General features: G+C 56.1%; 1 protein-coding gene across 1 annotated transcript; it reads right to left on the minus strand.

Moving 5' to 3' along the window:
- Positions 1–356: 356 nt before the first annotated feature.
- Positions 357–15,993, minus strand: PDK2 (pyruvate dehydrogenase kinase 2). The gene is made up of 11 exons (XM_056127027.1): positions 15,810–15,993; positions 13,966–14,107; positions 7,072–7,143; positions 6,583–6,767; positions 5,648–5,737; positions 5,408–5,485; positions 2,724–2,800; positions 2,533–2,631; positions 2,273–2,380; positions 1,672–1,785; positions 357–1,192 (listed from the first exon to the last, which is right to left on the minus strand). Exons 1-11 carry the CDS (start codon positions 15,925–15,927, stop codon positions 1,052–1,054), a joined length of 1,224 nt encoding a protein of 407 aa, XP_055983002.1. The 5' UTR covers positions 15,928–15,993; the 3' UTR covers positions 357–1,051.
- Positions 15,994–20,526: the final 4,533 nt, after the last annotated feature.

Here is a 20,526-nt window from a genome sequence, read left to right on the forward strand (position 1 = left end):
GAGGGGAGGGACCAATGCATGTCGTCCCCCTTCCCATCTCGGGGCTGTGGCCTGGGGGGGGTCACCCCTCACCTACTGGTAGTGCTGGGAGGGGGTTTGGGAGAATGAGGGGGCCCGGGCAGCACTGGGCTCAGTGGAGGGGCTGGTGGGCGTTAGGAGTGAGCGGGGTGCCCGCCTGCATGTGGACGGGGAGATGGAACTCGATTTCTTTCAATAAACACTTAGGATGTGCCAGCGACCCACCTCTCGTCTGCTCGTGTGGGGTCCGGGGCGGAGACATGGGCGTGAGTGTGGGGTGGGTCCCCTCAGGTTGGCAGGGTGTCCTGGGGGCGGCGCAGGAAAGCAGAGAGGCAGGCCACACCATCTCCTCTTTACTTGGACGGCCATGCCCAGCACAGGGCAGGCCAGGACTCGGCCCGCCGCACCCCTGTCCCCTGCTCGGGAAAGGGGCGCACCAGGCTATAAAACCAGCTATGTACAAAGCGAGCTAGAGAGAAGCGCCCCCCACATGTGGATGGGCGGGCGCCCCCACAAGGGGTGCGAGGTGGGCGTGGGAGGGAGGACATGCGGGGCGGGGCCGGGGCGCCCTCGGCGTCTGTCCAGTTCCTGTACTGCAGGAGGCCGGAGTGAGAAAACCACCCTCAGCCAGTGCACCCAGCGTGGTGGGGGGCTGCAGCATCCACTGCCCCGCTGGGAGCCCAAGGGCGTCCCCCCTCCTAACACTGACAGCAGCCCATGTCCGGGTGCTGCAGGGGCCGGGAATAAGACAAGCAGGGGCTGTGGAGGGCAGTGATGCGGGGGGGACCCAGGTCCCCCAGAGAAAAGGGGGCGCACAACGCAGAGAGGAGGAAGGCCGCAGAAACGGGCCTCGGGACACCTCCTCGGGGGGCCCTCCCCAATCCTCAGGCTCTTCCCACAGGCTCGGGGTCTCCATGGAGACAGACTGGCACTTCAGGCCCCGACCCATCCCTGCGGTGACTTCGAGACACAGGCAGGTCATCGGGGAGGGTCCAGGCCCGAGGTGACTGTCCCGGGCACGGCGTGGCGGCCCCTAGCTGACGCGGTAAGTGGACGTGTTCTTGGGCTCTGTACTGGGCACGCACCAGTCGCCCGCCTCCTGGATGGTCTGGTAGTGGCGCCACGCGGACTTGTTGTACACGGGCAGGCGCTCCACCGAGTCTGTGGACAGGGCCTGGGGGTGCGGGTGGGGGGGTCAGTCTTGCCTCAGTGGACACCCTGGCCCTCTGTGGGGTGGTCCCATGTCTGACGCATGTCAGCAACAGCCCAGCCTGTGGATCCACCCAGAAAGTCGCCCCCGAGGATGCCTGTCTGGGCTGGCCCCTGCGGAGTGAAGGAAGCTGGGTCATGGGACCAGCTATAAGGCCTCCGTGGTTTCGTCACACCTGGCGGTGGCTCAGGCCATTCTCCTGGCGGAGCTCAGGGAACCATATGGGATGCCAGGAATTGAACCCAGGTCAGCTGCATGCATGGCAAGCACCTTACTGACTGTACTATCTCTCTGGCCCTTTTTCCCCTCCTTCTGGGTCTTAGGGACCAGTCACCCTGAAACTGCTTCCAGGTCAGGGCAAGGGGGTGGGGAGCAGAGGCTCTGCCCTGCCACTCAGTGTGGCATGAAGATGGGGTTGGCAGCCCGGCATCCCCAGGCCTCACCTTGAGATAGATGACAGCGTCCGTGCCGAAGCCCTCCATGGAGAAGAGCTGCAGGTCTCCCTGGAAGTACTTGGCGTAGAGGCGGGAAATGGGGAGCCCATACCCAAAGCCAGCCTGCAAGGGGGTGGGACAAGAGTAGATGAGGCCATGGCAGGCCGGGAGAGAATGAGGCCCAGTGAGGGAATGAGGTGTGCTGAGTGTGTGGGGAGTGGAGTCCTGAGGAGGAATCCCTGGACTGGAGTGGGGCAGGGAGGACCTCTGCTGGGAGCTGGGAGGCGGGAGCCATGGTGGAGGAGAGGCCAGGAGAAGGCAGGGGGGAGGGTAGTAAACAGGTGAGGGGGGGTGTAGGCCGGAGTCAGTGCTCAGGATGGAGAGACCAGGGATGACAGGAGGGGAGCACTAGCTGAACAGAAAGGTGGGTAGAGTGGATAGCCAGGTGGATGGATGGACAGACATATGGATAGACAAGACAGAAAAATGGATGGAGACAGATGGACAGACAGAGATAGCGATGGATGGATGGATGGATGGATGGATGGATGGATGGATGGATGGACCAAGAGACGAGGGAACAGAACAGGGAGGAGAGAAGTCGGCTCACCAGTGGGGTTCCCCCTGTGCCTGGCTGCGGGGTGGGTGCTGTCGAGTACATGTAGCTGAAGAGCCGCTCAATCTTCCTCAAGGGCACACCCCCACCTCGGTCACTCATCTGTGGGGAGAAGGAGCATGTCAGGGGCCTTCCAGACCTACTTTCCATAGACCTGACCTCTTCACAGCCTCCCCACCATTGATGCCTCCCCAAACTCAACTCATGACAGGAGCAAAGTCTCCACCTCCCCCACAAAGTCAAAGGTCACGTACTTTGATGGACAGATCTTCCTCACCCAAGGCCACCATGACCTTGATAGGGGGGAGGACGAGGCTGGATTCGTGACTCTCCACCGTGGCACGCATGGCATTCTGCAGGGATGCAGGGAAAGAGAAGTGAGGCAGCCTGGCCCCTCATTGCCCCCTCCACATGGAAGCAAAGCACCATCCCCCGACTTCCTCACCTTAAAGAGCTCGAAGAGCATATGATAGAGGTGGGAGGGGACATACACCATATGGATTGGTTCTTTGGAGTTGGTGGCTGAGGGAAAGTCAAAGGACATGAAATTGTCAAGAGGTCAGAAATCATCAGGCACCACCCTGCACACATCATCCAGCACACACTGCCTCTCTGCTACCCTTCATCTGCTCAACCATCCATCCACCCATCCATCCATCCACATACCCATCCATCCTCCATCCATCCACTCATCCCTTGAGATATTTACCTACCCATACATCCACCCACATACCCATCCATCTATCCTCTATCCATCCTCTATCCATCCATCCATCCATCCATCCAGATACTTATCTACCCACCCATCCATTCATCCACATACCCATCATCCATCCTTCATCCATCCATATAATTACCCATCCCTCCATCTAGCCATCCAACCATCCATATACTCATCCATCCACACAACCATCCATCCATCCATCCACTCATATACCCATTCATCCACACATTCATTTATCCATTCATTCATCCATCCATCCATCCGGATATCCATCTACCCATCCATCCATCTATCCATCCAACCATCCACATACTTATCCATCCACATACCCATTAATCCATATATACATATACCCATCTACCCATTCATCCATCCATTTATGCATCTATATACCCATCCAACCATCCACATACCCAACCATCCTCCCTCCATCCATCCATATAGCCATATAACCATTCATCTACCCTTTCATCTATCGATCCAGTCATTCATCAATCCATTCACATATCCATTGATTTACATACCCGCCTACTCATACATCCATTCATCTATCTATCCACATATCTATCCATCCATCCACATATCCATCCATCAATCCATCCAGTCTACTCAGTCAAATGCTCCTCCATACAGTAGCCATCTGTTATGTCTGTCCACCTATCCATTCTGGTTGCTGGATGAATATGAATTCTTCATATCCATTCATACTCTACCCACCTATGCAGAGTCCATTCAATCATCCAACAGCCTTCAATCTATGCGTCTATTAAAAAATCTATGCAATTTACCTGGCCTTCTACCTATTTGTATTCTCTCAATCTATCAAGCAGTCTTCCATGAAAACAGTATATTCCCATTCTATATCCAGCCTATAACATGTACCCGGCTGTTAAAGTCTATCTAGAGAGTTTTATCGCCCAGGGGTGAGGGAAAAGTGGTGTTTCCCAGATGACTCTAACACCAGTACTCTGCTTCCCAAGAATCACTCTAGCCAAGGGAGTTGCTTGGTAGAGAGCTACATGTTTTCTTCTGTGACCCAGTTCAGAGCTTTGCATGTACCAGGAACTTGATAACTGTGCAGTCACCCAATGAAGGAAGGAATGTCAGGCCCTGTGCAGGGCCCTGAGGGCATAAAGATGAGTAAGATCAGGCCTACCATCTCAGAAGTTCAAGCCCTATTCACACTCACACACTCACTCATGAATGGCCTAACTCACATACAAAGTTTGGCACAATACAGAGGCACAGACACACATGACCTCATCTCTCTCTGTGTCTCACGTACAAGGTCTAACTCACACACACTCACACGGATTCACACATACATATACGGCCTTTCACATTCTCCAACACATGGCTTCACACATACTCATAGCCTCTTTTTCTCACACACACATGGATTCACATAGACGCAGCCTCTCTCACACATACATAGGGATTCTCACACACACAGCCTCTCGCTCACACACTGATTCTCACATATACACAGCCTCTCTCATACACTCACATACTGATTCTCACATATAAACAGAGCGTCCGTCTCTTGCACACTCACACACACATGGATTGTCACATACACACGCAGTCTCTCTCATACAATCACACAGACATGGGTTCTTATACACACAGTCTCTCAAACACAAGAATTCACATACACAGTCTCACTCTCATACACACTCACACGGATTCTCACATACAAATATGGATTCTTTTTTTTTTACAAACATGGATTCTTACACACATATACATGAATTCACATATACACAGAGCCTCTCTCTCACACACGGATTCACACATACCACCACTCTCACAGATGGATACACACTTATACAGCTTCTCTATCACACACATATTTTCCCATACACATCTTATTTATCACACACACAGACACTCTCTCAGTCACACACATGGATTCTCACATACACACACAGCTTCGCTCTCACATTGACACACATGGATTCTCATATATACACAGTGCCTCTCTCTGTCTCTCTCTCTCTCTCTCACACACACATTGGATTCTCACATACACACAGTTCCTCTCTCAAACATATACATGGATTCTCATATACACACACAGTGCCTCATATACACACAGTGCCTCTCTCTGTCTCTCTCTGTCTCTCTCTCTCACACACACATTGGATTCTCACATACACACAGTTCTTCTCTCAAACATATACATGGATTCTCATATACACACACAGTGCCTCTGTCTCTTCTCTCTCTCTCTCTCTCTCTCACACACACACACACACGGATTCTCACATACACACAGTACCTCTCTCTCTCACATACTCTACACACACAGATTTTCACATACATACACAGCGCCTCTCTCACACACACACCTGGCCTTGCTCATACACTGGGCCTCACTCACTCACACTCACTCACTCACTCACCATTGACTTCCTGGATCTCCAGGTCAGGGGAAGCCATGTAATACTTGTCGCACAGGAGCTTGGCCATATCATAGGCATCTGTGAAGGAAGGGAGCCATGTAGGGAAGGGGGTGGCATTGGTTAGAACCCCGAGCATCACCAACACGAAAGCCACAGAGGCAGCCCCCACCCACTGGGAAGGGGGGGTCACTTCTGGCCAAGTCAGCCTGGATGGGTCTCCTGGCTGTTGTGTTCGCCTACCTTTCACCACATCAGAGACGCTGCAGTTGGGGTCAATGCTGCCGATGTGCTTAGGATGGGCTGGGTTGGTGCTGCCGTCAAAGATGAGGGCTGCAGAGAAGGCGGGCGCTGTGGCAGGGCTCCCACAGCCTCTCGGGCCCTCCCTCAGGTTTTTGTTTTTGTTTTTGTTTTGGGGCATACCCAGTGGTGCTTAGGGGTTAATTCCTGGCTCTGCACTCAGGAATTACTCCTGGTAGCATATGGGAGGAGCATATGAGGTACTGGGGACTGAACCTGGGTCAGCCGTGTGCGAGGCAGGTGCTCTGCCCGCTGCACTAACTCCCTAGCCTCTCCCGGCCCCTCATACACTGGGCCTCACTCACTCACACTTACTCACTCACTCACCATTGACTTCCTGGATCTCCAGGTCAGGGGAAGCCATGTAATACTTGTCGCACAGGAGCTTGCCACCAGCAAGTGACACCTGTGCATCTCTTCCGGCCCTCTCTGCCCTGTGGCCCACTCCGCCTGGTTCAGGGCTTTAAGACCTTGCAGAACCGAGGATGTCTTTTCAGAGACCTCATCCCTCATCACAGTCCACGCTGTACTGGACTGTTCTGCCACTAAGCAGCCATTCTAACCCGCCTGCACTAGAAATCACCGGTGTGTAAGGAACTCACTCAACGCCTGACCATGATTCCTCACCCACCAGAGCGGACACGTGGAAGGAGGAACTAGGCAGCTGCCTCCCAGTGCAGCGGGAGCCGACAAATGCCAAGTCCTGCTGAAAGGACTGGATATGGGGGCTGGAGCTGGGGGTTGGTCGTGTGGGCTGGCCATGGGGACTGAACATGAGGGTTGGCCACGGGGACCAGACGTGGGGGCTGGTCATGGGAGCTGGGTGTGGGGACTGGCCATGAGGGCTGGCCATGGGGAGTGGCCGTGGGGACACTCACTGTGCTGGTTGATGAGCATGCGGATAGAGATGCGGCTGAGGTAGAACCGGTCCAGGAAGTACTGGATATTCTGGTTGGACACTGGGTCATCGCCATATGTGTCCTTGTACTCCAGCACACCCTGTGCCATGGTGGGTACCACATCGTTGTGGCGGTTCCGGATGGTGACCAGGGCTTCCGTGAACCTGTGGGAGGAGGGGGTGGGGGCGGATTCTGGCCTGGAGACACACCCCCAGGCTCCCCAGCTCTAGTCTCCAACCCCCTCAACTCACAGTGCCCTCTCCTCCCGTCCCCCAGCCCACCTGCCATCTGGGGGCTGCCCAGCAGTGAGGCCTCCTCCATCAGACTTGGGGGGGAAGGAATAGGTCAGGGACCTTTTCCCCTCTCAAACTGGGCAGCCCCGTGGCCAGCAGTCCCTTCTGTCATGGAACTGGGAGGCCGCCTCTGGTCCTGCACCTGTCCTCCTGGCCCTGGCCTGGCCGCACTCACAGGCTGAGGGTCCGGTGGTCCTCGGGGTCCTTGTCCAGGAAGGCCATAATATCCAGGAGACTCTGCACATACCTGCAGGGGACAGGAGAGAGCCTCAGCTCGGGATGGCCCCTCCCACCCACTGGACCCTCTCTCTGGCCCCGGGTCCCCCTCATGCCCCTGCCAGCTGCCTTCTAGTCCTTCTCCTCTGCCCTGGACTCCTGAATCAGTGCTCTCCTTGGCCCTGCAGACTTCCCCATTCAGGGCATCTCACAGGTGAGGAGGCAGTTGGGTGCTGAGGCCCAAGTCTCTCAGCCTCCCTGGAAATGCCTGTGGGTTTGTCCAGAGGGATGCAGCAGGCAGTGGGTGGCTAGGGCCAGGCTCAGAGAGGATGGCCCCTCCCACACTTCTGGGCTGGGTGAGCCGGGGCAGGCACCAGGAGCTGTGCCATCAGCCTCAGGCTCTAGAGACACTTTTTTTGTGGGGGGTGGGCAGGAAGGGGGTTTGCCTCGCCATGCTTGGGCAGGGAACCAAGGAACCCATCCCAGGACCCAAGGTTATAGACACCCAGGCCTGGTGGTGCTCAGGAAATGAGGGGCATGGCACATACGTGGCACAGATCCAGTCCTCCGAGCCCACCCCTGACCCTGGATGTGAACTTTATGTGGAAGGTGAGTGGGACTTGGGGGTTCGGGGCTTTCTCAGCACTGTTCAGGGTAGGGCTGACCCCTCCACCTGTAGGCCGGGATCAGCATCTCCAACGGCATCTAGGATCAGCTTTTCTGCAGGGGACTGAGCCCGCAGGGTAGAGGGCAGCAGATGGGGTGCCCCAGAGTCTCCTGGCCAGTGGGGCCATCCTGAGGCTGGTGCTCCCGGGGAGAGGAGCGGGCAGCTGCCTGGCAGGGATGGGGCTTCTCCAGAGGGTCTGCCCCTTCTGCCGTTGCTAGTTTGTGACAAGGAACAGCTAAACGTGTCTGGGTGTGCCAGGTGCTAGGTGCGTGGCTGGCGCCCCCAGGCCAGACCCCTCCTGGCTGTAACTGGGTACACACCAGAGGGGGTGTCGCAAACAGAAGAGCCGCAGAGGAGAGCACTGCCTCCTGCCCCCCTCTGCAACTCTGCAGACAACTAGAGCTCCTACATCCTGCCTCCTGCAGTGATATCAGTGCCCATCTGGCGGGAGGCCCTGGGTGGCAGGGTGGATGAGAGTCCAGCAGAGTGGCCCCACTGGGCTCGGCAGGTGCACAGGAGGTGGTGGTGGAAAAGACCCCACACTCAAGGTTGGGGCGCATGCTCTGGCAGCTGGCCCCACCCCTCTGTGGCTGTGGAAAAGGGTCCTCCCAGTCACACACCAGGGAAAGTCCTCCCAGTCATACACAGGACATGGAAGGGCCAAGAGTGGGATGCGGGGGGTATGGTGCCGCCAGTAGGTCAACCTGTACCCATGGGGCGAGTGCATCAACTGCCTGATGGTGCCTTCAGGCTTCCTGAGACCCCAAAATTGCCGCTGGGCCTTTGGTCAGACCCCACCAACTTAGGGCTAGGTTTACCAAGAAATTAAACAGCCAAAAGTTAGGTATGTGGGAGCCATGCCCACAAGTAACCTCCGGCTCAGCTACACAAGCTCATTTATTGGCCTTATTTCAGAGACCCATCACTAAAATCTCTAAAGAGATCAAAAGCTGCAGTTAATCTCGGACCTGTGCATGGCTGAACAGTCTGGAGTAAACTGGGAGCGGGTGGATTGGCCTGGTGCCCGCCCAAGCAGAGCTCCTGGCAGTCATTTGTTTCCACAATCCAAAATCACCACAATACCCCCAGCCTGACTCCACTGTATCAAGACGGACGTCACCAAGATATAATCGGCTGCAAACTCGGGTATGCGCGTTTTGTGACTGAAACCTCCAGGCCTTCTTGAGTTGGGATGGGCTACCTCCCCGACTTTCCAATACTCCTCGAAGCACTGGAAGTCACCCCCACGAATCAACTCCAGAGGCGCCATGTAAGCTCTACTACCGGCCTTGCTTCAGAGACCCACAAATAAACCTCAAAAGACATCAAAAGCCACAGTTAATCTCGGACCTGCACATGGCTGAACAGACCGGGGTAAATCAGAGGGAGGTGGGGTGGGTTGACGTGGCGCCCATCCAAGCAGAGCCTCCAGCAGTCACTTGTTTCCACCATCCAAAATTGCTGCCATATCCCTGACCTGACTCCACCATCTCAGGACAGACCTCACCAAGACATGATCTCCTGAAAACTCGGATATGTGGGTTTTGTGACTGAAATCTCTAGGCTTTCTCGGAGTTGAGATGGGCACCCTCCCCCACCTCGCTGTACTTCCAGAAGCCTTGGCAGTCCCATCCTAGAGCAGCCCCCAGCTGAAAACTACGCCAGCCTTACCATCCCGATAAAAATACCAAACGGCCTGAACAAACACCATGACCTCTTAGCACCTGTATTGCAAACCATAATGCACAAAAGGAAAAGATGAGAGAGAGAGAGAGAGAGAGAGAGAGAGAGAGAGAGAGAGAGCGAGCGCGAGCGCAAGAAGGAAAGTGCCTTCAATAGAGGGAGGCTGGGGGTGAGGTGTGGAAGGTGGGGGGGTGGTAGGGAAATGGGGGATGTTGGTGGTGGGAAACGTACACTAGTGGAGGGACGGGTGCTGGATCATGATATGACTGATCATTATATGAACAGTTTTGTAAATGGTCTATCGCACGAATATTTAATTAAAAAATTTTTTTTAAATTAAAAAGATAAGTAATGTGGAGTTCATGCCCAATTCAATCAGCTTAAATTAGTGGCTGGATAAATAGCAGCACTCCTACATTTAAAAATAAAGAAAGAAGAGTGGGATGCGGCTCAGGGCTCCCACCACCCTCAACGACGATCCTTGCAGGATCCTGGCTGGACTCCTGGATACTGAAGGGAGCAGAGAAGATGAAGTTTCCCCAAGAGCCCCTGGTGCCCCCAGGAGCCTGGCACACAGGGCCATGCTGCCGTGAGCAGGGAGGTTTCCAGGGATGTTGGGAGGTTGAGCCTTGGCCAAGTCCACCCAGGGTGACTCACTGCCTTCACCTGGCTATGCCTGCAGCAGGGCCTGTACCTGCCGCCCCCACAGGGAACAAGGTCACCCCAGATCCCGAGGCGCCGGCTCCTTCTGGAGCTTCCTCCTGCCCAGGTGCTGTGGAGTCTCCACCATGCTGAGCGGGGAGGGGGCAGGGGAGGAGGGGGTGGCATGTGTGCGTGTGCCTGTGTGTGCACGTGCGTGTGTGTGTGCACGTGGGGGTGTGTGTGTAATGTGTGTGTGCGTGCGTGCTGGCAGGTGGTGCCTGCAGTACACAGAGGCTTGTATGGGAAGAGCAGAAGAGAGTGCTGGGTGAGGGGGTGTGGGTGTGAGTGCCTGTGGGGTATGTGTGTGTGTACGTGAGCATGTGTGTGTATGCAGACGCTGAGGATCTGTATGTATGCACATGCTGAATACTGCATACGTGTCTGTGTGTTAAGTAATGTGCCTGCATGTGGACATGCGTGTGTGTGCATCAGCATGTGGGTATGTATGTTCATGGGGCGGGGGGGGTTATACGTGCATGTGTGTGTATGCGTAACCCACTGTGCCAGCACCCACACTCCCAGGGTCAGGGTGCGAGGGGGCGATGGCCTTGTGAGGACAAGAGGAGCAAGAGGTATCCGGCAGCTGGGGGCTACTCGGGCGGGGGGGGGGGGGAAGTCAGTGACAGACAGACCTCCGTGTCTGTGCCAGCCGTGGCCCCATCCAAAAAGTGGGGCTCCCACATCCCACTGCGGGAGTGCCAGAGAGACGCTGGCTCTGCCCTGGCATGCAGCCAAGCGCTTGGTCCGAGGCCCAGTGCTGGGGCTTGGTTGTGGGGAGCACGGATGTGGTGACAGCGGCTGGGCTGGAGGGCAAGGACTGGCTCCTTTGGGGTGGGGACGGCCCAGAGACAGGGCTGGGACGCTGATGACAAGGTCCCGGCCAACAGTGCCGCCCTGACCCCCCCAGATTCCAGGAGTGACAGGAGGGACTCGTCGTAGTCAGCGCTGCCCCCCTCCTCGCCTCCCACTGTGCCTTCCGGAAGCCTGTCCCTGCCGCCACTGCCCTCGGGTTCATGCCCTCTCCCCAGGGGTGTCCACACTGCCCCCTCCAGCAACACTCCCCCGACGCTGGTCTGCAGCGGGGAACCTCCTGCAGGGGAACTCAGACAGAGGGGAGAGATCCGAGCGCAGGTGTGGCCCCAGAACGCCCCTCCCGTGAGGGAGCCGGACTCGGCTGCTCACTAGGTCACCGCCCAGGTCGGGGGGCTGTGCTGACCCTCAGCTTCTCTCTGTAAAGGGGGCAGCGGCGGGACAGAGCCTCGTTGGACAGCTCTCACTGCATTGCAGGTCTCAGGGCACTGGCCTGATGGTTCACACGGGCCATGACAATCCTGTCCTGGCCTGGGGCTGTGGCCGCCCAGAAGCCCAGCTCCCTCGTCTGTGGTGCATCTTAGTACCTGGAGCAGAGGTGACAGGCTCGGAGAGGCCACTTGGCTGGCCCCGGATGAAGTGTCCAGCGAGCTGCAAAGCGGCCTCACACACAGGTCTGCTGGCCCACAGCCCTGGCCAGCACTCCCTCCTGCATTCCCCAGACAGGGCCTGCGGTGTCCCACGGAACTGACGGACGCAGCAGTATGAGAGCCAGAATTCCCAGGCGGGCAGTCCCCGTGGCCCACCCACGCTTGCAGAGACTACCCACATGATCTCTGACCACCGTGAGGGACTTCTGCACCCTCACTCCTTACTCAGCAGACTCAGAGATGAGAACCAGCCTTGCCGAGCTACCTCTGCTCCTGGGTGGTCTCCCAAAGTGTATGGGGGGAAGGAGGAGCTGTGCGCTCACTGGCACCCCCTGGGCCCTGTCGGGACACTGTCTGCCCTGGCCCCAACTGTCTGGAGCAATAGACACCATCTCTGATTTTTTAAGTTTCTGGGCCACACCTGGCGGTGCTCAGGTCTCACTCCCTGTTCCACGCTCAGGGGTCACTTAGCAGAGCTTGGGGGACCATAAGCAGTGCCGGGGATCAAACCGGGTCAGCTGTGTGCAAAATAAACACCTTCCCCACTGGCCCATCTCTCTCCAGCCCAGCAGTACCTCGCTCTGGAAGCATCTCTGGGGCTGGCCCTCTGGTGAGTGTGGACTCTCACCTCCCCACTCCACCCCCCTGCCTCTGCCTCCTGCCTGCCCTCCTCCAAGCCGGCTCCCCGACCAGGAAGCAACGGTCTGTCCTGATTGGACATTCCTTCCCAGCTCGAGGGGAGTAGAGCGAGTCAGACCAAGCCCCCAAGTTTGTGATTCTCCGGAAGGAGTCTGCAGGGGTGCCGGCTGGGCAGGCCCAGCACAGCCTGGCCACTGTTCCAGGAACACAGAGTGCCAGAGAGGCTGGGGCAGCTCAGTCATGGGGCCAGGGGCCAGCTGGAGAGGCAGCCAGGGCAACCTGCCGGCCAGGGCCGGAGGTGGCCCGGCGGGAACAGATGGTACTTTCTGTCCCCCACATGCAAATCCACGGCACCCTGTGGCAGGAAATGCTGGCAGGCTCACAGGTCCTAGATACTGGGGAGCACCAAGGGGTGAAAACCCGCCTGTCCTCCACACACCTGTCTGGCTTCCTATTTTGTACCTGTTGCGCTTGATGCCAAAAGCCCGTTCCCAGGTGCCCTGAGCAGGCCCTTTCCTGCCTCGACACCTGGGCACAAGCATTTCTGAACTTCCCTTCCCGTCTTTGTAGGTCAAGGACCAAGCGGCACCACTTCCCGTGTCTCTTCAACACCCCACAACTTGCTGGTACAACAAACACTTAGGGTACACTGACCAAGTTAAGTGCCTGGGCGGGCACATGAGATGCTGTTCTGACCCAATGGCATGAGAAAACAGGTCGGGAGGGCACCAAGCCAAGGCTGCAAACCTGACAGGTGTTTGGCTACTGGGTGGAGGGGAGCCAGGCGCTCCTGTTTACAATGCCTCTGCAGAGAGGGCAGAGACGCACGCTTACTTTAAAATCGTACTGTTATTCTTAGTGGGAAGAAAAAGTAACTGCGTAGTAGCTCCTGGCTCTTGTCTGTCCAGCCTGCACTCTGCTCTTTCTTCCTATCCCCAGGAGATGAGATCAACGCAGGGCCACGGCTGTTTGTCCCAACGAGCACCGTGCTGGGCTCAGAAGTGTGGGGTCAAGTTCTGCTCCCCGACCGTGTCTCTGAGCCATGCGTCTGGCCAGAGATGTCCAGTCAGGTGCAGCCACAGACCAAGGCTGCAGCCAGTGACGAGTGACCATGTCAGTGAGAGTGAAAACTGCTAGCCTCCCCACGTGACTGGCCACTGGCTAACGCCATCCACGCACTGATCCCTGCAGAGTCCCCAAGCACGTGGAGCTGAGATGTGCCCTCTGTCACTGTCCTGCGTGACAAGTGGCCGGCTCGACCCCTCCAAAGCTCTTTGGACTAAATGCTGTGCCCACCCTATTATCTATCGATGTCTTCTCCAACCTCCTAAACAGGCTGTAGTATGGATTACGGAACCGAAAGTTCTGCTTCTTCCTGGTTCTGTTTCCCAGCAACTGTCCCAGATAAAAATTACCCCACAGAGCCTGGGGTGCCAGGGGAGGTGATGAAGCAACTGTATCAGCCTGATCTGGGGACGGGGCTAAGAAAATGGGGCTTTCCTTGGGTGGATCTGGGTTTTCGGAGAGAGGAGGGTGATGAGTGTCTGCAGACTTGAGGCTGGAAACTTGACTTTGGCCCCGGCTCTGGCCCAGGACTCCTCTTTGACCTGGGGGAAGTCTCCAGCCCCCGAGGCTGCCCTCTAGGCTGCTGGGAGCCATGTCTGCACCCAGGGACATTGGGCTCCAGCTGTGGGGGCCTCACCAGCTTTGCACCAGCTGCACCGAGGGCGTGCCCAGAACCCGGTCTGGAAGCAAGTTGATCTCTTTCATGATGTTGGCCAGGCGGACGGGCAGCTCCTGCCTGAGGAAGGTAAAGGACGTCTTCTCACACGCATTGCTGGAGCCTGTCGGACAGAGCAGCGGTCAGCTCAGGAGCCTGGTGGCCTCACACCTCCGTCTTCAACCTCCCCACACCTGCCGCTAGTGATTGGTGAACTCTGGGGTTTTCAGCCTTTCTAAGTCCGATGCTGAACACCACTCCATTAGACCCTTCACTTCCGGGGGGGGTTCAGGAGAGATGTGAGCTGGGGAGAAGAAAGCAGCTCTCCTTGCTCTGCTGTGCTCACCTCTATACCTCCCGGCCTGCTTCTGGGGGTCTGCAGCCTCATGCGCCCCCCCCCCCCCGTCCCCTCCGCACTTGGGGCCTGCTTGCCTCTAACCACGGGGACAGGGCCACTTTTGGGCTCACGTCAACTTGCTCTGTTCTGATTCCTCATGCCTGTTTTTTTCCCTCGGAGCACTCGGACTGAGAGGCTGGATCCAGGGGGCCAGAGAGTCTGGAAACCATTACGACCCACAGCGGAGCCGGGCTGAGGCAGCAGCACCTGGACCTCTGTGCCAGCTGGGTCCCAGGGTCACCTCATGTCTGGACAAGGCAGACAAGGCCTGAGAACAGGAATTCCAAGCACCCAAGAGCTCCTGATCTGGCCTCGGGCTGAGACAAGGGGCAGGAGGTGGAACTAACCACAGCCGAGAGCTCAAAGCCCTGGGATCATTTTGCTTGCAACTGTCACTTGAGCCTGTCACCAGCCTCTGGAAGGGCTTGGTGGTCCACCAGGAGGCCAAAATGAACTTTGAGCACCGGCTGTGCTGGGGGACCAGGCTGGGCTGTGTGACCACAGGAACACGTGGCTTTCCTGGGAGCAGGCGGCTGGCCCAGGGCAGAGGAGCTGGTGGGCAGGTCCTGGGGAACAGGTGCCCCGCGTGCTGGCAGCACCCCCTATGCCCGTGACACAGCTGTAACCTGAGTTAGGCTGTGTCAACATCACCGGGGAGGCCCTGGGCATTCCCTCCAATCCCTGGCTGGCACCAGGGAGATAGTGCGCCGACAATCAGGCCCACACAATGCCCACTACAGTCACCAGTTGGCACAGCCTCGCTCCTGCTTTAAAGCCGCCCCCAGAATGCTGCAAGTGGGTGATCCTGGCCCAGGAATCTGGAGGTGGAGTGTGGGGGGGAGCTGCCAGGGATGGGGAGAAGGGGCCTGCTTACACCTCGGGGGTGCCCAGCTGGTGCCAGGTGGCTAGGCGAGGGCAGATTTGATCTTCAAGTGTCCTTGCCCACTGGGACAGCCCCGGATTGCTCCATACTGGCCAGGGAACCCCTTCCCCAGCAGACTCCCTGTCCCTCACCTTCCCAGCGAGGGCGGCTACCCCTCCCACCCTGCTTGCTAGCCCCCAGCCCCCAGCCCCCCACGGGCCCCCTTCCTCTCCAGGGCCCACTCTTGGGGTGGCCAGAGTGACCGCTAAGTGCCTGGATACTCTCCCGCGCCTCCGTCACACCCGTGTCCCCGCCCCCTGACTCTCCAAAACCCCTCGCAGCGCCAGGGAGGCACCCGGGCCCCTCGGGCTCAGGGCCCCCCACTCGCAATGCACAGTCCCGGCTTCTTCCCCTGCCGGTCCCCACTCCCTGTTAACCCTTTCCTGCTCGGTACTCAGCCAAGCGACCCTCTCCTGTCACTCAGGGCCGCCCTCCCCTCCCGCCCCGCTCCTTCACGTCACCCGCCCCCCACCCCACCCCGCACCCCACCCCCGGTCCCCTCCGTACCGAAGTCCAGAAACTGCTTCATGGACAGCGGGGACGGGGAGAACTTGCTGAAGTGCTCGATGTACTTGGGCGCCCCGGCCAGGGACGCATTCTTGAGCAGCGCGCGGAGCCAGCGCATGGCGGGCGCGGATCGGGGTTCGGGTCCCCGCGGACAGCCACTCGCCCTCGCCCAGCCCGCCCAGCGACGCGGTCCGGCCGCCTCCTTCCCTCCCCCCTGGCCCGGCGGCTCGCTCCAAGCGCTGGCCAATCGGCGCGGCGCGGCGTCCGGACGTCGCCAATGGCGGCTCACAAACAACCCCGGGCCAGCCAATAGCCGCGCGCCCCGGCACGTGGCTTTCCGCTGGGCCCGCCCCCTTAACCCCGTGAGTGCCCCGGACCGACTGTTGTTTTCCGAGGCCCCGCGCAGCGCCCGCCCGCTAGCCGCGTCCGCTCCGCCCCCTTCTCCTGGGCCCTAACCCGGTTAACCCTTCCCTACCCCGAGCCTCGTTTCAGCAGCCCCGCCCCCGCCCCCCCCCCCGCCCCCCCCCCCCCCGCACTTCTTCTGCCTCCCCTAATCGTGAAACTGTCAGGTCCGGCTCAACCGACCCCTTTCGGTCCAAGTTCTCGGTTCACCAGTGCTCACCTGTACCCGCCCGGGGTGCTTCCTGTCCCGAGGGCTGTAAACTTCCAGCGTGACCATTTGCAACTTGACTTCCAGCGTGACCATTTGCAACTTGATAATCTTGAGGCCGGCTTCTCCTGACTGTCAATAAGGAAGGGCGCTCCCTGGCACAAAGATCCAAACGGTTCCGCAAAGATAGTTTGCTTTTCAGTTGAGCCCCACCCCCTTCACCTCCAGTGGCAAACTCCTAGGGGCTAGAGGTGGTGGAGGCAGCCCTGGTCACAGGTGCTACGGTGGAAACCCACTTTGCTATTTTCTAAATGTGACCCGAAAAAGCAAGGAAGCTTCTCCCTAAGCTTCACCTGGGGATGCACAGAGGTTGCTCCTGGCTCTGCACTCAGTAATTACTCCTGGCGGTAGCTCAGGGGCCATATGGGATGCTGGGAATTGAACCTGGGTTGGCCGTGTGCAAGGCAAGCGCCCTACCCGCTGTGCTATCACTCCAGCGCCCCAACCCTGAGCTTCTTTAGCCACCTTGAGGAAGGTGTTCTTTTGCTTGGGGTGGAAGGGCGTCTTCCCTGGGAAGCCCTCTCCTGATAATGTAGGTCCCATCATCAGAACCAGGTGTAGAAAGCTTTCCCTCTTCTGTGGTTCTTGGTGTACATTTCACAACAGGCTGCAAATAAATGGTAGGCTTTGTGCTGGGAGCACTAAACTCAGAGCATATCAGGGCAGGGTCTTTTTTATTTTGGGAGAGAGATGTGTAAGTTCAATAATTATGGCAGCATGTGAACCCAACAAGGTGTGCAAGATTCACCATGGAAGGCACTCAGAACTGAATAACAACCAGAGAACCTGCCTGATACTGCTGCATGCTTTATTTCATTTAGTTTTTGAGCCACACCCAAGTGGTGCTCAGGGCTTACTCCTGGCTCTGTGCTCTGGAATCACTCCTCAAGAGGTTTGGGAAACCACACAGGGTGTAGAGGATCAAACTTGAATTGACCATAAGGCAATTGCCCTGCCCACTGTACTATCTCTCTGGCCCCTCATGTTATAATTTAATTCTCTGGTGTGCTGTATAAAGATTTAAGATCAGAGATCATTCTCAACTGTAACCTTATTATGTCTCCTGCTCACAGCTTTTCAGTGGGTTGCTACTTATTTTTTTTAATGTAGGAGTACTGCTATTTATAGTCACTGATTAAGCTGTTTGAATCAGGCAAGAACTCCATATTACCTTATTTTTTAATTAAAATTAAAATTCTTTTTCTAAAGTTAATAATTATTTACATTCAATATTTCGACACCAATCCCACCACCATTGCACCTTCTTCCCACCACTACTTTGAATCTTACCACCACCACCACCCCAGCCTGCCTCTAAGATAGATGCTAATAATTTATATTACTTGCCATGAATAGTATGAGATGTCACGTGGCCACAAACGTGGCCGCATGATCCTGAAATTCTAAAATGTTTAAATATCTGGGATCCAGAGGCATCTCTGTGACATGCTACTCTCTTCCAACATTCATTTGTGAGACTCTAAATTGTGGCGGTTAATGTGCTTAAATGGTGCCCAGAGGCAGTTCTTGGGTGTGACTGCCAGGAAACTGGGAGGCAGGGAGGTGGGGGAAGATTGCCCATCCCCAACTCTATGAAGCCTGGAGTTTTCAGTCATTGGTCCTGCATACCTGGGTTTTTTAGCGGAATCATTCTCATGTGTCGGGGGCCTCAGGACAAGCCTGTGAAGGTTTGTTGTGACCATGGTGGCAATTGGGTTCTGGAGGTTTGTGGCTGCCGTGGTTCATTTCAGACAGGTGGTGGGACATACCTGCCCCCTGCGAAATGCCGCCATGAAATCAGCCTGGCACAGAGTGAGGAGGCATCTCAGTGACATGCTGCTCTCCTCTGAGATTCATTCTTTCTTCCTTCTTTCTTTCTTTCTTTCTTTCTTTCTTTCTGTCTTTCTTTCTTTCTTTTGCTTTTTGGGTCACACACAGCAATGCTCAGAGGTGGTTACTCCTGGCTCTAAACTCAGGAATCACTCCTGGTGGTACTTGGGGGACCATATGGGATGCCAAGGACTGAACCCGGGTCAGTTGCTCCAGTCCCTCCTCTGAGATTCTTTTTTTTTTTTTTTGCTTTTTGGGTCACATCTGGCAATACACAGGGGTCACTCCTGGCCCTTCAGTCAGGAATTACCCGTGGTGGTGCTCAGGAAACCATATGGGATGCTGGAAATCAAACCCGGGTCGGCCGTGTGCAAGGCAAACGCCGTACCCCTCTGAGGTTCTTTTGTGAGTCTCTGAATCATGGCATTACTGCACTTAAATACCCTACTTTTGATCTCTTTTGATATTTATTTATCTGAAGCAAGGCCCATAGATGAACTTATATAGCTGAGCCAAAGGTGGTTTGTAGGCCTAACTCCCACATACCTAACTTTTGGCTGTTTAATTTCTTGGGAAACTTGGTTCCAAGTTGTTGGGATCCAGCCAGAGGCACAGCGGCAATTTTTTTTGTTTTGTTTTGTTTTTGTTTTTTGCTTTTTGGGTCACACCCGGTAATGCACAGGGGTTACTCCTGGCTCTGCGTTCAGGAATCACCCCTGACGGTGCTCAGGGGACCATATGGGATGCTGGGAATCGAACCCGGGTTGGCCACATGCAAGGCAAACGCCCTACCAGCTGTGCTATTGCTCCAGCCCCACAGCAGCAATTTTTGGATATCAGGAATCCTGAAGGCACCATCAGGCTGCTGATGCACTTGCCCCGCAGGTACAGTTTGACCTGCTGGGTGGCACCATACCCCCAGGATGCTACTTATTTTTGTACTGGAGAGGGCGTGCTTGAGATGAATCAAGGGTCCTGCAGTGCAACAGACCCACCAGCACAGCCACTGGGAGTGTTCGGGTCACTAAGAGCTCAGGGGGCCACAGAGCACCTGTGTGGACAAAGCACACACCAGACCCCTACTTTTCCCTGGCCCCATTTACTTCTTACTGGAGACTTTCCAGTTCTTCTCCCATCTGCTTTGACTTCACTCTCCAGCCTTATCTCCTCATACTCCCCTGTTCAACACCTGCCACACTTGTTCACTGCCTAACGCCAACCTTCTACCTCCAGGTCTCTGCAAATCATCTCTCCTCTCTGGACCATTCTTTCTTCATACCTTTATCTACTGGCCCCCCAGGTCTCAGCTGCCTTGTCATTTCTTACCCCCCCTCCCCCCCCGCCGAGCCTTCTCTGACCTTTCCCAACTGGGTTATGGGCTCCCTGCAATAGCTCCCCTGACTTCTGACTCAGCTGCCTGCCCCTCTCCCCCCACTAGACTATAGGCTTCCTGGTTATGTCCATTCTACTCATTGCTCTCCTGTGCCAAGGCACTGTGTGGCTCTGAGAAGGGGGAAGAGAACGCACAGAGGAGAAAAGGTGGGCATGGGGGCATGCGATTGAGGGATCAGGACCAAACATTCGTCAGATGAGCAGTAGAGACAAGAGTTGGTGTGAGAAACACAGGTTTATTTGGGTACTGGCATTTATTGTTCCCCCTCCCCCCAAATCTTATCGTATTCTCTGGCTGGGGTTGGGGATGATGTCGGGGACAATGGGTTGGGAGGAGGAACCCAATTCTTTGACTCTCAGGCTGGAGGCAGAGGTTTGGTAATGATGGCTGCTTCTGGTAAAGTCTTTGAAATAACAAATTCAGCCTCCACGGGCCTCCTGTGACAGCCTCCGGATGCTCTGTCCTGAGTGCCTGGTGTTGTTCTCTCCTGTTGTTTCCCCGCCATGACTGACTCCTGATTTCACATTAAGAAATATGTGTATGGAAAATCTCTTTTTTTTTAATTTATTGAATCACCGTGAGATAGATCATTACAAAATTGCTCACGATTGCATTTCAGTCATACAATGTTCCAACACCCATCCTCCACCAGTGTAATTTCCTAGCACCAGTGTCCCCAGTTTCCCTCTTGCCCCTTCAAGCCACCCCCCACCCCCACCTGCTACTATGGCAGGCACCTTTCTTCTTTCTCTCTTTTTCTCTTTCTTTGTCTCATTTTAGGCATTATGGTTTGCAATACAGATGCTGAAAGGTTATTATCTACA

The sequence above is a fragment of the Sorex fumeus genome, unplaced genomic scaffold (genome assembly GCF_029834395.1).
Source record: "Sorex fumeus unplaced genomic scaffold, SorFum_2.1 ptg000063l, whole genome shotgun sequence".
Taxonomy (NCBI): Eukaryota; Metazoa; Chordata; class Mammalia; order Eulipotyphla; family Soricidae; genus Sorex; species Sorex fumeus.